We start from the raw sequence: 20,321 nt of genomic DNA, 5'->3' as shown, positions 1-20,321 counted from the left end.
AAAAGGAGCGAGAAAGGAGGTGGAGGGACTCTCATATGAAAGATAGGTACACACATGTTCATATGACGAACCTAGAACTTGGAGCAACACCTAAAGAGTCAGAAACAAAACCAGAAGTTGCTGGAAAAAAATCAGCTGGCCTGGCAGCACCTCTTGAGAGAAATCAGAGTTTATGTTTCAGGTCCAGTGACCCTTCTTCAGAACCCAAAGTGTCAGGATGGTTTATGGAATATCATATATCTGCCTTTTCTTTTTGATTATAGTTATATTCATTATTATAATTTTAAACAGGAGCAGAGACAAAGAGAAACATATTGTGAAATGACAGGCGGAGAAGGACTTTATTTTTTTTTAAAATGATGGATCAAATAGAAGGAAATTCTCCACATTACCCTCCTGAATTTGATATCTTCACTTGTCAGGCAAGTCTCACTGCCAATAGCATGATGTCAGAAGATTACACCTTATCTGTTATCTTGTTGGCAAGACAGCAAAATCTGCCTTGACAATTTTTTAAAAAATCTTAAATCTGAAATTCATATGGTCCAACACATAAAACACATTTGAGGACTTTGAGAGTAACTGGAGCTTGGAGTTGAACTAATAGTTTCAAGGACTGAGGGGTTGAAGATTGACTTTTTGAGGCAAAAGGTAATTGCTGGGGTAATTATGGCAATTTTTGATGGTGACTGAGCCAGTTCTTAAGAAAAAACATTAATAATATCCACCTTGATTTTGGAATTTTTTTTGTGAAACAGGGTCTCACCCATCCTTATTTCTATATTCACCTCAATTCATTCAACCATATCCCTTCGTCAAGATATCTGTACTCCAAATCTGGTCACTTGTAAATAGTAGATTTTAATTATTCAACTACTGGGTCACTATCTTTAACTGTGAAGGCTACAGGCTCTGGGATTTCCTCCAACCACCTTTCTACTACTCTTCCTTTTTTACCTCCTTTATGATGCTCCACAAAATCTCTTTCACTGACCAATGTTACGAAGGTGTAAGGGGTACTGTACCTTTAAATGAGTTGAAAGCTAGCAAGGACTTAGAGAGGCACAGAGAGTCCGGAACAAGGTAACAATGCAACGCTTGGTCAGAACAGTTCGCACTGGCTGGGGTGCTAGGAGACAAAAACAAATTCAAATTGGACCAATCAGTTTAAATTATGCCCCAAGATACCAAACTCCAATCAAGTTTGAATTTGATATTTTGACAATATTAAATACAATGAAATGATCAAATGTTTTGGGATATAAAACCAAAAAAAACTGAACATTTGAGGAAGAATTGCCAAAAGGCCAACATATGTAGGCTGCTAGTAAGAACTCTCTGAAAGGTACCTATCTGGAGAAGGAGTTTGTACAGAAAAAGCATTGACACCGAACTGGAGATAAATCTACAGAGGAAGATACAAAGAGAAGATTTGACAGCTGGCTGGTATTCTCTATTAGACTTTTAAAAAATAAAATTGTTTATTTTTACTTTAAATAGTGACTTTTGGGATAGTTCTTTGCTTCTTGAATTTTCACAGATTACAGCATGGGGATTTTAACCCGGGACCTCTCGCAATTTTAAGAGCCATTTCTTTCACTTTTAATTTAATCAGCCACAAATCAACAAAATTAAACAAATTGTCTCACCTACATTTTATTTAAAGATCCAGGACACTGATCTGCAAGTGTTTAAATCTACTGGGCTTTTTTGTACCCCAGATATTTTCAATTCTGTCTAACCCTGTTCAAATCTCAGATGACAGCCATCAAACTGTTACAACACGGGGGTTAACCCCCCTGCTAATTTAAACCAGCAACACAGAAAAGATTTACCCCATGCCGTAATCTCCGAAAATTCAAGAGGCAAAGAACTATCTCAAAAGTCACTACTTCAAGTAAAATTTAACAACTTTATCTTTTTAAAGTCCAACAGAGAATAATTAACTAACTACTATTTACAACACTTTTCTCTAATCTATCAATACTGGTCCAATAAAACCCCGACTAAAATGAACAAAAAATTTTAAATTTCAAACCTAGCCAACAGTTGAATCTTCTCTTTGTATCTTCCTCTGTAGATTTGCTCTCCAGGTCAGTGTCGATGCTTTTTCTGTGCAAACCCCTTCTGCAGACAGGTACCTCTCGAGTTCTTACTAGCAGCCTACATCTGTTGGCCTTTTAGCAGTTCTTTCTCAACTGCTCAATTTATTTTGGTTTTATACTCCAAAACATCAGGTTGTTTCATTGGTTTTAATATTGTCAAAGTAGCAAATTCAAATTTGATTGGAGTTTGGTATCTTGGGGCATAATTTAAACTGATTGGCCCAATTTGAATTAATTTTTGTCTCATAGTAACCCAGCCAGTGCCAACGGTTCTGACCAAGCATTACATGGTTATCTTGTTCCAGACTCTCTATGCCTAAGTCCTTGCTAGCTTTCAACTGTCTTAAAGGTACAGTACCCCTTACACCTTCATAAGACCAAAGATCTAATCAGTTGCCCAAATATTTTCTTATGTGCTACAGTATGAAACTAGTAACTCTCCTCTTAAGCAACTCAGGCTTTCTATCACATTAAAAGGTACCATATCATTGCAATCTGTTTTTGTTATTGCAACTCAGCCATGAATAGCAAGAATGTCTTAAGTTTGGATATCCAGTTTTCATTAAGTTAGCTAATGTTAAACGGATTTTAAAATCACACAATCAGACATTATAGGCTCATAGAACAGAATTTGTAGTAAAAGATCGCATCAGTTGTATGACACTTTGATCTTTTATTATAAATTCTGTATCCTATGATCGTGCCCTACTAGCTACTTGACGAAGGAGCAGCGCTCCGAAAACCTGTACTTCCAAATATACCTGTTGTACTATAATCTGGTGTTGTATGATTTTTAAGCTTATCCACCCCAGTCCAACACTGACAAATCCAGATCAATGTTAAACAGGTTAGTAATAAACATACAATTTCTTAGCAGCCCAGACTAAGGAGAAGCAAAAATCAACAGGAGTCTCACTCCAGATTTCTTTCAGCAAGTAACTTATACAAAGTATTTGCACATTGATGCTGGTAAAGAGTGAATAGGTCTCAGTTGATCCCCCTTGCCTACAACTCTTGTAGCATAGAGGTAGTCTCCTTATCCCTGAGCTAGAAGGCCTGGGTTCAAGTCCCAACTGCTGCATAAGTACATAATAACATCTCTGCAGGTGGATTGGGAGAAAGAAATACAGCCTGTAACAAGACAGCACCTGTGACAAGTGGTAGTGTTTCTACCTCTGGATCAGAAGGGCCACATTCAAAGTCCCACCTGCTCCAGAGATGCATCTCTGAACAGGTTGGTTAGGAAATCCCGGGTTAAAACAAAAGCTTGTGACAGGAGGGCTCTTGTGATGCAATAATATTATCCTTGCCTCTATGCCAGGAAGCCTGGATTCAAGTCCCACCTACCTCAGATGTGTATTGTAACTCATCTATGCAGATTATTTAACAATATCTTAAATTCAGCAGCTGATGTGATCCTGATTCAGATGAATCTTTACAAGTGCTTGAAGGGCTCTTGCAGTGCAGTGGAATAGTCCCTACTTCTGAGACAGGAGGACTGAGTTCAAGTCACACCTCCTTCACGTGTGTAAGAACATCTCAGAAGAGGTTGATTGGAAAATATCTAGTCTATGACATTCATATTTTGGCTCCTATGTGAAGGACAAAGAGTTAGACAAGGAACTGGAGCGACCTGTCTTAGTCAGAAACTGTGTATCAAAAAAGAAAGTGGAAATAAATTAATGGAACAGTTAACATACACCCTTAATTAGAAAATTACAGACCTTCAGTCCACAAGGGTACTGAATGAGGATGCTGGCTCATTTAGAGTAATAGAGATATACAACACGGAAACAGATCCTTTGGTACAACTCATCCATGCTGACCAGATATCATAGAATCCTACAGCACAGAGACAGGTCCTTTGGCCCAAACTGGTCCATGCTGACCCAAATGTCCATCAAATGCTGACCCATTTTCCTGCACTTGGCCCATATCCTTCTAAACTTTTCCTATCCACACATTTGTCCAAATGCCTTTTAAATGCGGTTAATGTACCCGCCTCAAGCACTCCTGCTGGCAGCTCATTCCACTTGCCCATCAGCCTATGTGTAAATAATTGTTGCCCTTCAGGCTCCATTTTATTCTTTCCCCTCTAACCTTAAACTCTAGTCCTTGATTCCCCAACCCTGGGAAAAAAAAGAGTGCATGCCTCTCATGATCTCATGCACTTCTCTAAGATCCCCCCCCCTCAGTCTCCTACACTCTAATGTACAAAATCCTAGTTTGTCCAATCTCTCCCTATAATTCAGACCCTTGAGCTCTGGCAACATCCTTCTAAATTTCTTCTGCATTCTTTCTAGTTTAATAACATCCTTCCTATAGCAAAGTGACTAAAATTGGACACAATACACTCAATGCAGCATCACCAGTGTCCTGTAAACTTGCAAAATAACTTCACAACTTCTCTACTCAATTATCTATATCCTAAATTAATCTAGTCCCATTTGCCAGCATTTTGCCCATATCCCTCTAAATTCCTCCTGTTCAAATACCCATCCAGATGCTTTTTAAATGTTGTAATTGTACCAGCCTCCACCTCTTCTTCTGGCAGCTCATTCCATACAAGCACCACCTTCTGCATGAAAAGGTTGCCCCTTAGGTCCCTTTTAAATCTTTCCCATCTCATCTAGTTTTGGATTCTCCCACCCCAGGGAAAAGATGTTGTCCTTTTGTCCTTTTACCCTATCCATGCCCCTCACGATTTTATAAACCTCTAAAAGGTCACCTTTCAGCCTCCAGTGCTCCTGGGAAAACAGCCTCAGTCTATTCAGCCTCTCCTGATAGCTCAAACCCTCCAGCCCTGGCAACATCCTTGTAAATTTTTTCTGAACCCTTCCAAGTTTCACAACATCCTTCCTATAGCAAGGAGAATTCCCCAATGAAGGGCTTATGCCTGAAACATTGATTTTCCTGCTCCGTGGATGTTACCTGACCTGCTGTATTTTTCCAGCACCACACTTTTTGACTCTGATCTCCAGCATCTGCAGTCCTCACTTTCTCCTATAGCAGGGAGACCAGAATTGCATGCAGTATTCCAATAGTGGCCTAACCAATGTCTTGTACAGCTGCAACAAGACCTCCCAATGCTTCTACTCAATGAATTGACCAATAAAGGCAAGAATACCAAATGCCTTTTCCACTATCCTAACTTTTAGCTCAGCTCACATTCAAAGAAATTCACTTTTCAACAAAGCTCATTTCAAATGACCAACAGCTGCAAGTTTAATTCTACTGTGAATAATTTCCCAGGTCTGTTCTATGTCTAAACCATATAGTCACATCCTTCAATTCTTGAATCTTTAAAAAGGTCGTTCAAGCAAAGGTTTTTGTGTGATGAGGCCAAATGCAAAACCAATTATCTAATTCATTAATGGTATCATTTCAAACATGTATTATTGTAGCCAAACTCACTTCATTCAATTCATTCAAACCACCTTCATGTTATAATACAATGTACTCATCAAACAAGTTATCATTCATGGGTTGATTACTTTGGTGGGAGAAAGTGAGGACTGCATATGCTGGAGATCAGAGCTGAAAATGTGTTGCTGGAAAAGCGCAGCAGGTCAGGCAGCATCCAAGGAGCAGAAGAATCGACGTTTCGGGCATGAGCCCTTCTTCAGGAATTACTTTGGTGTAAACAAAATAATTCCTACTAAACGTTCTTCTAAACACTTTGCCTCATGAACAGCTCTCTCCTTAACAAACCTGATAGCTTTCACAACCTCTGAGCCAACCTGTGTTCCAAGCTCTACCTTCTGACATTAAGACAGGCCGCAAATGACTCTCCAATAGAAAAGATGTTTTACAACTACCTGCACAATCTAGTAGGTTGTTTGTTTAGCCACAGGATTTTAAAAAGCTAACACACTGACCTTCTTTAATCCTGGAGGCAGTTTAGCCTTATTATGATGCATTTTGTTTCAAGAAAATCATTAAAAGCAATGTTGTAATTCCAAATCCTTTCTATAGGTACATAGCTACCAATACTGAAATATGATACCATTACAACAAAGCTGCTTCCGATTTTGAGGCTCTGTGATTTCCTCGTGGGCGGCACGGTGGCACAGTGGTTAGCACTGCTGCCTCACAGCGCCAGAGACCCGGGTTCAATTCCCGCCTCAGGCGACTGACTGTGTGGAGTTTGCATGTTCTCCCCGTGTCTGCGTGGGTTTCCTCCGGGTGCTCCGGTTTCCTCCCACAGTCCAAAGATGTGCAGGTCAGGTGAATTGGCCATGCTAAATTGCCCGTAGTGTTAGGTAAGGGGTAGATGTAGATGTAGATGTAGATGTAGGGGTATGGGTGGGTTACGCTTCGGCGGGGCGGTGTGGACTTGTTGGGCCGAAGGGCCTGTTTCCACACTGTAAGTAATCTAATCTAATCTAATATCACCTGGTATTTAGTGATGTGAAGTCAAATGCTGAATCCTGTTACCATAATGCTTGCGTAGAACACGATTAGTCATGGAATGTTGATGTCAATGAAGTAATCTCTTACTTCACAAAGTGCTGACAGTTTCAGGTTGACAAACACTGAGAGAATGGTCATAGGGTCCTTGGTAGATGAATGGCAAATTAACAATTTTTATTCAATTTCAGCTACATCCTAAGACTTTTATGTAGCTAGATTGTAGTCGGGAATGTTGTGTTGGAAAAGCACAGCAGGTCAGACAGCATCCGAGGAGCAGGAGAGTCAAGGTTCGGGGCATAAGGCCTTCATCAGGAATGGGCTGATGCCACTTGGGTATAAGCCAATCCTGATGAAGGGCTTATGCCTGAAAGGTTAATTCTTCTGCTCCCTTGGATGCTGCCTGACCAGCTGTGCTTTTCCAGCACTACACTCTTGACTCTAATCTCCAGCATCTGCAGTCCTCACTTTCTCCCTGTAGCTAGATTGTAGTATGGAACAATGCAAGATCAACTACAGATAGTCTAAACCAAAGTCTCTGGATTCATATCCCTGTCATAGGTGTGCAGGACAGTTAGAGGAGCTTTAGAAATAGTCAATGGAATTGTACTTCTCAATTGCCAACAAACTAAAGGCACAAGCCGACAGAGTGTATCTCGGCCCTAGGTTAGATTCTTGTTTTGTCAGGATAGAAGTGGAGATTACTAATAATAGGCTCATTATTGCTGTGTTAGAAAAGAGGAAAATAAGTCAGGGTTTCCATTCATCATTCTTATTTTTCAAGTGACATCTGCTGAAAAGTGCGAACATGTGGATGAGAGGATAATACAGAAGATGACCAACTGTGAAAAACTCACCAGCACCACTCTGTACCTACAAGAGCAAATGGCCTGCAGTCTCACAGGTAAAGAAACTGAGAAACTCCAATACATTACGGTCCTTAAAACTCAGAAGAGTCACCATCTTCTAGGCAGGAGAGGAAAAAGTAAGAGCAAAGAATGGTGCTGCACATCACAGCCCTGGACTGCATTCATTGTTTCCAGTTATTCCTTTTCAGTGTCTAACCAAACAATAATGTTCAATCTTGCAGAAATTAACCAAAGCCCTACAAATGTACGCAAAAGATAGCGAACATCTCTGACGGGTGCTGCATACACAAAATAAAGGTGCTGCTCTCTGCCAGATGTAAATATCTGTCAACAAGCCGTGACCACGTGTAGCACAGCCTGATAGCTCTGCACACCAGGCGGCTGGAGCGGCTTTCCGGAGTGAAAAGTGACACTGGCAGCTGCTGGTTGGAAGGTAGAAGGAGCGCTGGCAGGCAGAGCAGAGCAGATGTCCCGCTGGCTGAGGTACAGATACAGTGAGGAGGATTACAGTCAGCAGTGGGAAAGCGGGGAAGGGCGAAAGGCCGCAAATTTATCCCTGGCGCGCGCGCTCTAATCTCCTTCGGCCAAACAATTCTTAACACAAACAAAAAAAAGTTCCAGACACTTCTTTCTCCACAGTTGTAGCCCTTTCCCCTGTAAATACATCTATAACGTGTGTGTGTGCATTTCTTGAAGTTTCTGCTAATACCGGGATGTGAGTCATATGTCTGAGTCACCGCGTGCACAGGGATCCAACTAAATGTTACAATTGTTAAAATGTATCTTCAGCTGTTATAAATGTACTCAACCCTAACCCAGGACAAAAGGGTTCACGTTCTATTGGTATCAAGCCCTGACGGAAGCTTGTGCCCAAACGATACATTTTTTTTAACATCAGGACAATGTTTCCACATGTTTTGGAAAGTGCCGAGCTTTAGCCCCAAGCGGTGACTTACGCTGCTGTTCTCCCCCGTCCAGTGCACCATCGCCTGATTGTGGGAAGCGTCTCCTCTGAGGATGAAAGAAGTGCTAACGAGAGCCGGCTCCTGCTGCGGGCTAGAGGACCTCTTCACCCGAGCTCCCTCGGCCAATCCGGCCCGCTCACCCCGAGCCTCGCGCTGCTGCCTCCCCACGTTGGTGCCCACGGTTCGCTCCCTGTGTAGGGAGATCCCGGCCAAAGCGGACGGCAGCAGGAAAAGCCCGAAGGAAATGCAAAGCCACAGGTATCTGGAAGGAGAGCTCCGTGTCCGAGGAGCCGGAGGAAGGGCACTGCCGTTGTGCATCGAGACTGCCATGATCACGTTGCCGATGGTCCTTGCAGAGCGGCTGCTAACCAGAGTGGATTTAATCTGTGTGATCCTTCCAAACCCTGACACAGATTCACAGTCTCACGCGCGCACACACACAAAAAGAGGGTGGAACAGCAGCTCAGTTAACGCTCTCAGCTTTTTTTTCCCCTCTTTGCTCATTCAATCGGTTACACTCAGGCAGCCAAAGAGCACCATCTGTCGGAGATAGGGACAAGGTACCCAATTCACAGTCTGAGAAAACTACAGTACACATTTAACCTCTATATACAACATGGAGACTTGGTGCGCTGTTCTGGAGGTGGTCACCCTTGCGAGACTATCTTGGAATCTTCAGGAGTTAAAGATAAATTTTCTCCACACTGCTGTTATAAATTCTTAAATCAAAAGAATCAAAAATGATGCATTTTTAACACTTTGGTTTGTTCGTGAAAAAGTGTTGGAGATGGAGGGGTGTAAAGTGCTCAGAAACGGGAGGTCGTATGATGAAACTTCCGCTATAGACTTGGCAGTACTCTCATATCTATTCGGAGTTAAATATCTTGCTGCTAAGTTGTGATATCAAAAAGTTTAAAGGAAGTAGTAAGATTTGTCGGCAACACATTTGTGCTACAATGCATTGTGAGGTAGAAATATGCAGATTAGTGATATCCTCAGAGTCCACTTCTAATTTTGGTCATTATTTGCTCTGCTTTTTGGCAATGCCAGTTAGTATTGTAGAAGAACAAAAACAATAATAACCAGTAAAACCTGGAGTGGTATTGGTTCGAAATGGAGTTCCATATAGGTGTACAAGACGTGTTCGGACCAGTACCGTCAATGTCCACGTCTAACTTTTTGGTTCTTCTGAATAATAGTGTACATGTTCTATATATTTACAGCTTGAAGCCGTTGTCAGCCTAGACACTCTTGGCCTCTTGTGCATCCTCTAGTGGCAGGTGCCAAAAGCAAAGCTGCTACCTACTCAGTAAAGGGTAAAAACAATGACTGCAGATGCTGGAAACCAGAGTCTGGATTAGAGTGGTGCTGGAAAAGCACAGCAGTTCAGACAGCATCAAGGAGCAGGAAAATCGACGTTTCGGGCAAAAGCCCTCTCCACCCTTCAGGCACTCTGCCTGTATTCCTGATGAAGAGCTTTTGCCTGAAACGTCGATTTTCCTGCTCCTTGGATGCTGTCCGAACTGCTGTGCTTTTCCAGCACCACTCTAATCCTGCTACCTACTCACCCAATTCAGGGAAACACGCAAAGATTTTTTTCTCTCATTAATTCTATCCCCTTCATCGGAAGGATATGTTAATTCCTTGCTTGCCTCCAGTTGTACAAGTGGAATTTACTGTCCGGTACCTTACTGAAAGCAGCCTTCACAAGTCACATTTGACTGTCAGTATTCTTGGACACCACAGCTGAACTAATATGATGCTTAACCAATTCCAACATATTTTATCTTACATTACTGGTCACTAAATAGCATTTCAGAATAAGGACATTGTTAATTAATCTCTTCTTAATTCAGAGGTCAATTTGAATAGACTACTGTTTTGGCCAAAGTTCATTAATTCAGCACATAGAAATCAAACATGGGACTTTTGTCAGGATATTCCAATCGCTCTTTACATTGAATTAAGTACTTTTGAATAGTACTTACTGTTGTAATTTAGAAAGCACAGCAGCCAATTTGGCTCTGCAAAGCACCAAGCGGCTGTAGAATCATGAAGAGATAATCTACTCATTCATGATATGACTGGGGTTAAATATTGGTTAGGACACTAGTGAGAACTCTACTCAAGTACTGAGGCAGTATTTTAACATATTTTGAGTCAGTCTCCTGAGAGATTTTTTTCATGCCTAATTGCAGACAAATAATAAGCATCTCTTCGCATATCTAAGTTTTTCTGAAACAGGTCATTAGCCTGTTACCAGAGGCTATAATTTGATAGGCTGTTCCACGTCGAGCATGGTTGACCAGGAGACTTTCTCATACTTACTGTCTGCTATACACTTATTGAAACAACTTCCAAGTTGATAACCATCCTCATTGACCACATTATGAAAACATCTTCCAAGGCCATCAAGACTTGGAGAAGAACACAGAGTTTCTGGCTTAGAGGCAGGGACACTAACCACTGTCCCCACTAGAACTGCTCTGGGAAACTGTATACAATGAAATTGGAATTGTTGGTCTCCCTGTTACCTACGTACCATCTTCATGTCATTAATTCTCTCTTATTCTCTGATTTTATTTCTCTTTTTGTCATTGCTGTTCCTCTTACCTCAATTTTTTTGTGTCATAATCCTTCTTTCTGTGCTGGTAAGCGACAGCAAGTTATGTGGCTTAGCATGCTGAGAAAAGGAACTACTGGCACTGGACTGACAGCTGTCAGGAAAATGCAATCCTAAACTTGTTTCACATCCCCTTCCCCAATCATTCTTACTATTCACCAACCCCATATTCCTAATATATAATTGTTTTTCATACCCCTCACTCCTATCACCACTAATACTTCTTTCCCTTTGAACTATTCATGCAAGCTCTTTATCCTTTTTTTCTTTTGCTCAGCTATCATTCAGCTAATTGTTAATCTTTCACCTATCTCTCCTACCTCCATTCAGATACTTCAACGACAAGTTAAAGAAGCTAAAGGCCTCTTTATCTGAACTGTTTCTCCACCCACTCCGAATCTACTTTTGCATCTGTTGCCCTCAGAGTACTTGCTAGTTTCAACTAGTATGCAACCCACAATATCATTTTTTTCTCTCACACACATCAGATACAATGTGCTGATTTAACTTACCTTTTAAATTTTCAATGTAAATATTACTTCAGAAAAGCTCTTGAAATGTGTCCCCTTGCTTTTTTCCAATAATCTTGAAACTCTTTTAAACACAAACTGTTTGAAACAATGATCAGTACATATGATAAAATCCAAATGCAGTGCAGGATTACAGCTCCAAGTGAAAGTATCAGCTTCAAGCCCAGACTTTTGTCAAAAGCTGAGGCCTCCAAGAAAAAGAATTCAATTCAAGCATTAAGAGCCAATTCAAATAATATACTAAAAGTATTTATTACATTTCTGAGAAATCTTTATTTTGGACTTTAAAAATCCCAAATTTAGAGGCCAAAATGAGCACTAAAAGTTTCTTAGAAATGTTTGGAATGTCTTGTGAGGAAAACATACTATGGTGCCACCTGCTGACCAAAGCCTGCAATTCAATGCAGGTTTAAATCATGATTTGGAGTGCCAGTGTTGGACTGGGGTGTACAAAGTTCCAAATCACACAACACCAGGTTAATTGTCCAACAGATTTATTTGGAAGCACTAGCTTTCAGAGCGCTGCTCCTTCATCATGTGGTTGATTTAAATCAGTTTTTGATATTTTCCCCTTTTACATTTCAGTGCTCAGATTAGCATTGCAAATCCTCAGAAAGCACCATCAAATAGGGCAGCACAATGGCTTAGTGGTTAGCACTGCTGCCTTACAGCACCAGGGTCCCAGGTTCAATTCCACAGTCCAAAAATGTGCAGGCTAGGTGAGTTGGCTGTGCTAAATTGCCTATATTGTTAGGTACATTAGTCAGAGGGAAATGGGTTGCTCTTTGGAGGGTCAGGTTGGCCTGAAAGGCCTGTTTCCACAATGTAGGGAATCTAATCTAAAAACAAATGTGTACAAACCTAATGTAGTAAAACCCATAGGAGGTTTTTGTACCTTGAACTTTTCAATACAATAATTTTGATTAATAAGCATATTTTGCCAATATTAAATTTAACCTATTTAAGTTCTTCTAACAAAAGATCTGTCTAGTTTCTAAAATATTTTGAATGTATTCATTGCGAGTGTAAGGAATCTTTTGTATGCATTTTTGTGCTGTCAGAGCTAGCAGTTGGTGGGCGTGGTGACTCAGTGAGTTAGCACTGCTGCCTCACATTGCTAAGGCCCAAGGTTTGATTCCATCCCAGGGTGACTGTGTGTGTGAGGTTTGCATGTTCTCCCCTGTCAATGTAGGTTTCCTGCAGTTTCCCCCAGTGGGTTTGCTCTGGTTTCCTCCACAGTCCTAAAGATGGGAAGGTTAGGTGGATTGGCCATGCTAAATTGCCCATAGTGCCCAGGGATGTGCAGACTAGGTGGATTAACCATGGGCAATGCAGGGTTAGGGTAGGGAGGTGGATCTGGATTGGATGCTCTTTGGAGAGTCAATGTGGACTCCTTGGGCCAAATGGTCTGCTTTCACATAGTAGGGATTCTATAATTGTAACATAAGAGAAATTTCCAAAAATTGTTTATGTTTGACAGTTCCAAAACATTAGTTACATTCAATCTGTTAGGAACCAGGGTGGGACTTAGAGATAGTCTTCAAATAACATAGTAGTTACATTCCTGAAAATTGCCACATCAAATGAAACCACATTATTGGAAACAAAAATTTTCAAAGAAACCCACGGAAATGAAAGTACTGGTTGCCATTGGTGGACAGTCTTTGTTGCCATCCTTTTTTGAACACTTGCATCATGTCACATTACATGTGGAGAAGATAATGAAGATGGGAAGAGTCCTAAGTACAGCTTGATCGTTGGAACAGTGAGTAAAGTGGTTTAGAAAACAAACAGTGTGTTCTGTGAGGTAGGAACAAATGTAATCATCCTTTAAAGGTCACCTCGATCACTGCTTATACATCTGTCAACATATCAATAATCAATAGTAATCATGTTACCATGAATCAGGCATATCTTATTGGAATAATGTGCAGCCAACTTAAATTTGTGTTATGGCAAAAATATGTTATTTGAAACAGGATCAATTGAGGGCTGCCTATATTCTAAGGCTGCTCAAACAGTTCTGGGCTCACTAACGAGCATATCTGGAGTGATTATTAATTAGAAAATAAGACAAGCAAAGACAAGCCCCATGCAGAAAGGGAAAACTGTGGTGTACTGTTGAAAAGCTTACTGCACTAAATGGGTCTGCATATTTGAAGATTCTATGAGAGGTCAAGAGCTGTTGGATGGCTGTGTGCCATTAGGACTTAGAAAATAATTTTCTGATTTGAGCCTCTTTGAACAGAGATACAGTAAACTTATGGTCATAAGGTTGGAGGGCATATGTTTGTAATGCATTACACTGTAATTAAAATTAGTAGGTTATAAAGGTTGGTTTCAGTTCATCCTTCATCAACTAGCTCGGTGGAACAAAATAGCTTATGTCTTTTCACTAAGTTCAAAGATGAGTGATGTGAAGTAAGACATTTAGACCTGCAGAAGAGCCTTGTTTTGTTCTTTATTATACACTTGTAGCGACATTAAAAAGCTTGGATAGCTTTGTATCTATGAGAGGAATATGAGAATTTACTTCGGAAGTTGCAAATGATTCATTGTTGCGGCTGCTCCAGTCGAGCTGTAAAGAATGTACAGATGGCAAAGAAGGACAGAGCAGAAGTTATCATTTTTGAGATCATCTATGTCAGTTCAGAACTTTACATCTTTTACTTTCCCACAAGGGGGTAAAGCTTTTATCAGGTGAATCATGATGGAATTTTCTGCCTCTGCAGTGTTGAACTTGGAGGTGGGAAAGCAGGGTAGTGTTACACCAAAGTCCAACTGTCACCCCTCCTCTATTAGAATTATGTTGAGAGCAGAAAGGCCCATGGTTGATATCCCTACGCCACCAAAACCTGAGACCCTTTTGTGGCTAATTAAATACCATCTAAGGCAGGGGTGGGCAATTAATTCTTCCAAGGGGGCACATGAGAAACCTGAGTGTTGGAGGGCCGAACCAACAATAAGTTGAACATAATTCTGCTCAATATTAATTTTCTCCCATTGTAAAAAGTACTAAATTATATAGTTTTGCACTGAAACTTATAATCAAAACAATAAGGATACTCTGTTACAATAAATATATGGAATTGTGGAGTAGGTCAAATATAGAAGAAATAAACAGTAAAAACAATAATTTCAGTATTTCGTTTTATTTTTAACATGTTAATCTCACAAACCAATAATGAAAAGTTGTTTCATTATTGTTCAGTATTACGAAACAACAAACAACTCCATACAAAAAGTAGTAAGTGCTATTGATGTTTTTCAGTTCATTTTACTTGTTTAGTGAGAAAAATCCAGTCTGTTTTGGGCTCGAACAAGCGCACCAAAATCTGGTTGAATGTCTGAGGTGGATATGCGAAGGACAGCTGAGAGATGATCATCAGTGATAGGGGATCTGTATTTGGATTTGTTGAACTTCATCACTGAGAATGTCTGTTCACATATATAGGTAGATCCAAAGAGGACTAGGATCTTCTGAGCATGCCTCCTCATGTGTGGAAAGTTCTCCTCTTTGAGGGAAGAGTAAAAATCAAGCAGTGAGACTGACCTAAAGTACTCTGCCAGAAGTGTGTCAGACTGCAAGTCAATGAGTTCAAGCTGAACATCACGAGGTGCATTCTCCACATTGCATGTAAATGGGGAAAAAAATCATGTGCATTTCATTCTCAACCATTTTAAAATCTTGATACCGCCTTGAAATTCACCATGCAGTGCTTCTAACATAGATAAGTACCTGTGGAGGTGATCAGCTGAAGGTGCGGCTTCCTTCAGTGTTGGCAAGTGGGTGAGAATGTTGTCCTCCATTTGGCTTGAGAGAAGCTGCAACTTTCTCATAAAAGCCTTCACCAAGTTGTACATTTCATGCACAAAAAGACTCTTGCACTGCAGTTTCACATTTAGTTCATTCATAAGTGCAGTCACATCAACAGCAAAACCAAGGTCTGCAATCCAGTCTGCATCTGAAAGCTGTGGAATGCTATTCCCTTTCTTCACACACAAATCTTGAATCTCTTCTTTCAGGTCCCATACATTTTTCAGCATTTTGCCCAGGCTGAGCCACCTGACAGCTGTGTGGTAGCCTATGTCACAATGTTCAGTCTCATTTTCCTCCAAAAGTGCAACAAACTGCCTGTGATTCAAAGCTCTTGCCCTGATGAAATTAACTATTTTAGTTACAACATCAACCACATGGTTAATTTTTAACACTGACTTACACTACACTTCCTGATGTATAGTATGATGCAAAAATACCAATTTCTGTTCAGGGTCAATTTCTGTCACTTTATCCTGCATTCTCTTTTAGAGTCCAACATTTTTTCCCATTAGATTTGGACAACCATCCGTTGTCACACCGCCAGCTTGTCCCATTTTAATCCCAACGTGTCCAAACATGCATTTACCTCCGTGAACAAATCATTACCAGTTGTTATTCCTTTCATTGACTGCATGGCTGTCAGCTCTTCCGTGATTTTAAAGTCTGTAGTTATCCCACGTACAAAGATGAGTAGCTGGGCTGTGTCACGTACGTCGCAGCTCTCATCCAAAGCCAAGGAAAAAAAATCAAAGTTGACGGCTCTGTTCTGTAGCTGAAGCTCCAGATTTCTCGAGATGTCCCAATCCTTCTCGTTACAGTGCGTTGGGAGAGGTGCACATTCTCAAATGCATTCTTTTTCTCCGGGCATATTAGTTCTGCAGAGTCCAACAAGCACTCCTTAATAAACTCTCTGTTTACTGTTTCTGGCGATTTTGTGGGATATGACATAAATTGTCTTGGCGTGAGCTGACATTTTGAGGGCTAGCCAGCAAGCATCACTTTTAGCTGTTCACGCGCGCACGCACATACACACGCATGTGTCTCCATACATAAATAAAAAAAGCACCCTTTTCGAAACAAAAGCAACACAGTTGTATTGCGTGCATGGCGTAAATACTTTTTCATTTATGTTCTAATTTAAGACTGACCTCATGCGGGCCGGCCAGGAACGACCAAAGGGCCAGATATGGCCCATGGGCCGTAAAATGGCCAGGGCTTCAATTACTGCCCCTGGCATTCACTCAGTTGCAGTTACACACCAAGTCAAAAGCTAGGTCAGCTTACATTCAATCAAGGGATTCAACATCAGGAAGATGTGAATGTCTGCTCAGAGTGATGCTTCTGCCTTTGTGGTGAGCACTCTGTACTCCTCTCTCTCCAACCCCAACCTGCGATCTCTTCTCCACCTCCTCAGAATTATTTGCCTGTTATTTCAGCATCAGCTACTGAAACTGCATCAGCTACTCATCAGCACTGCTGAGCACTAGAGTTTTTAGTCCCTTGTCATGCCCAAGATTTTGATTTCAGGGAAAGCCTACTGCTGCCCTTGCCATTGCCTGATCAGTTTGTGGACCAGTGGATCATCAGAAGAAAGATTCACTGTTATCTCTCTAACTCGCAGGCAATACCCTGACACTGCAACAAGATTCCATCCTAAATCTCTAATAATGAGATGTTTTAATTTACACAACATGAGTATCAATCAATCGATTGTATAATTTTATTTGACAGACATTTTGTACTTTTTTGTAATGTTTCAGAGTGGCAAAGAAAATCTATATGTCAGAAAGTAAAACTTTATCCTGACTTCCTAATGTTTCAAAATAATTATTTTTACCAACACAAACACAAAATTTTATAAAACTTTTATTGCAGCACTCCCAAACCAGGGAATTATAAACTGGAGATGTATATCAGGAACGTGGCACCTTGGCTTGAGGTGAAACTTTACCCCATAGTTTGGTTTAATATATCAGGTACATTGCACAGTATATCAAGAAGATAGAACATGGGGCTCCTCTGATGACTTAGTGCCTGGCAAAATACTAAAACATACAAAATTCTAGGTTTGACCTCTGGGTATGTTGACTCACTTAATTAATTAGTACGTTAATTATTTAGCCTAATTAACTCTAATTATTTAATGATAAAAAGTGTGGTGCTGGAAAAGTACAGCCGGTCACAGCATCCGAGGAGCAGGAGAGTCGACATTTTGAGCATAAGCTCTTCATATTCCTGGTGAAGAGCTTATGCTTGAAATGTCGATTCTCCTGCTCCTCAGATTCTGCCTGATTAGCTGTGCTTTTCCAGCACTACACTTTTTGACTCTGATCTTGACTTTGAAAGTGACTTTGACTCACTTTCTTCTAATTAATTAATGTTGACAGGCCAGCTGCTATAAAATTATATTGCTTCAGTATTCCTGCAATTCTTGACCATTTAGGGAAGGCACTAAAAGGCCACTGGAAACTTTGAACTGTAGCCAATTGGTTCCAAACCTTTTCAATATTAAGGCACACTTCAAAGGGACAAACAATTTCACAGCACACTCAGTTTTTCAGACGAATTGCTGGCTCATAAAGAACAGATTTACTTGCAATTAGTATGGATACAGTATGTTTGAATTTAGAATACAGATGGAAAGTGCAAAGATAAAATCCAATACCAGGGTCTTTTGCTTAAACAAGGGAGACTACAATAAGATGAGGGAGGAGTTAGCTAAGGTAGACCGGAAGCAAAGACGTTATGATGGCACAGTTAATGAACAGTGGAGGACTTTCAAAGCAATTCTTCAAAGTGCTCAGCAAAAGTATATACCAGTGAAAAGGGAGGACTGTAAGAAAAGGGGTAATCTGCCATGGATGTCTAAGGAAATAAGGGAGACTATCAAATTAAAAGAGAAGGCATACAAAGTGGCAAAGACCAGTGGGAAACTTGAAGATTGGGAAAATGTTAAAGATCAACAGAAAGCCCCAAAAAAAAAATCCATGAAGAAAAGTAAGATAAACTATGAGAGTAAACTAACTCAGAGTATAAAGTCAGAAAGCAAAGGTCTCCATAAATATGAAAAAAAGTGGCTAAAACAAACATTGGTCCTTTACAGAATGAGAAAGGCAATTTAGTAATGGGATATGAAGAAAGGGCGAAGCATTGAACAGGTATTTTGTGTCAATCTTCACAGTGGAGGATACCAATAACCTGCCAGCAATTGATAAGGAGACAAAGGTAGGTGAGGACCTGAAAACAACCATTATCACGAAAGAAATAGTGTTGGGCAAACTAATGGAGCTAAGGGTAGGCAAGTGTCCTGGTCCTAATGGAAGACATCCCAGGGCACTAAAAGAAATGGCAGTAGGAATAGCAAATGCACTTGTGGTAATTTTCCAAAATTCGCTGGACTCTAGGGCAGTTCTAGCAGACTGGAAACTAGCAAATGTTACACCATTGTTTAAAAAAGCAAGTAGACAAAAGATGGGGAATTAAAGACCAGTTAACGTAATTTCTATAGTGGAGAAAATGCTTGAATCTATTATCAAGAAAGAAATAGCAAGACATCTGGATAGAAATTGTCCCATTGGGCAGACGCAGCATGGGTGCATGAAAGGCAGGTCATGCTTAATTAATCTACTGGAATTCTATGAAGACATTACAAGCACGGTGGACAACAGGTGCTAGATATGGTATATCTGGATTTCCAAAAGACATTCCACAAGGTGCCATACAAATGGCTGCTGCATAAGATAAAGATACATGGTGTTATGGGTAATGTATTGACATGGATAGAGGATTGGTTAACTAACAGGAATCAAAGAGTGGGAATAAATGAGAGCTTTTCTGGTTGGTGATCAATGACTAGTAGTGTGCCTCAGGGATCAGTGTTGGGACCAAAATTATTCACAATTTACAGAGATAATCTGGAGTTGGGGACCACATGTAGTGTGTTAAAGTTTGTGGATGACAGTAAGATGAAAGGTAGGGCAAAGTGTGCAGAGAACTGTGAAACTTTGCAGAGGGACATAGATCATTTGAGTGAGTCAGCAAAGATATGGCAGATGAAACACAATGTTACTAAACGTGAAGTCATCCATTTTGGTAGGAATAACAGTAACAAGAACTGTTATTTGAATGGTCAAAATTGCAGCACGCTACTGTGCACAGGGACCTGGGTGTCCTCGTGCATGAATCACCAAAGGTTGGTCTGCAGGTAATTAAGAAGGCAAGTGGAATTTTGTCCTTCATTGCTAAAAGAATTGAGTTGAAAAGCAAGGAGAGGATATGTTGCAGCTGTACAGGGTGCTGGTTAGGCCACACCTGGAGTACTGTGTGCAGTTTTGGTCTCCTTACTTGAAAAAGGATATACTGGGTGCAGAAGAGATTCCCGAGGTTGATTCCATAGTTGACGGGGTTGGCTTATGAGGAGAGACTGAGTAGACTGGGATTATATTCAGGTAGGCAAAAGTGAGGACTGCAGATGCTGGAAACCAGAGTTTAGATCAGAGCGGTGCTGGAAAAGCACAGCAGGTCAGGCAGCATCTGAAGAGCAGGAAAATCGACGTATCAAGCAAAAGCTGTTCATCAGGAATAGAGGCAGAAAGCCTCCAGAGTGGAAAGATAAATGGGGGCGTGGGGCTGGGGAGAAGGTAGCAAAGAGTTTACTAGGAAGATTTGCTACCTTCCCCCACCCTCCTCTCGGACCTATCACCTCCATCCCCACCCACATTCACCTTTTGTACTCTTTTCCCTAGGTTGGGGGAGGTCAAAGCAACGGGGTATATTTTTAAGGTGAGAGGAGAAAGATTTAAAAAGGACATTGGATTAGTTCATGAATAGGAAGGCTCTGAGGGATATGTGCCAATTGCAGACAGGTGAGACTGGTATAGTTTGGGAACATGGTTGGCATGGTCTGATTGGACCGAAGGGTCTGTTTCCATGCTATTAGACTCTATAACTCTATGCTTTCATTTTCAATGCACTCCTTGACCAACTACTCAACGCTATG

At 40.7% G+C, this 20,321-nt stretch overlaps 1 protein-coding gene across 4 annotated transcripts in view; it reads right to left on the bottom strand.

Moving 5' to 3' along the window:
- sorcs2 (sortilin-related VPS10 domain containing receptor 2) overlaps positions 1–20,321 on the bottom strand; it is a 668,617-nt gene that overhangs the window by 617,690 nt on the left and 30,606 nt on the right. For 2 of the 4 annotated variants that reach the window (XM_072576671.1, XM_072576763.1), the window contains exon 1: positions 8,341–8,814. The exons of 1 other annotated variant lie outside the window; for it this stretch is intronic. In XM_072576671.1, coding sequence (XP_072432772.1) covers positions 8,341–8,679 — 339 coding nt within the window. In that variant the 5' untranslated portion in view covers positions 8,680–8,814. Of the gene's footprint in view, positions 1–8,340; positions 8,815–20,321 lie in introns of those variants that run through there. One more of the 4 variants, XM_072576612.1, reaches the window with a different exon arrangement.

This window comes from Chiloscyllium punctatum, chromosome 1 (assembly GCF_047496795.1).
Source record: "Chiloscyllium punctatum isolate Juve2018m chromosome 1, sChiPun1.3, whole genome shotgun sequence".
Taxonomy (NCBI): domain Eukaryota; kingdom Metazoa; phylum Chordata; class Chondrichthyes; order Orectolobiformes; family Hemiscylliidae; genus Chiloscyllium; species Chiloscyllium punctatum.
Note: the sequence above shows the minus strand (reverse complement) of the source record. Positions and strands in the feature narration are given on the sequence as shown.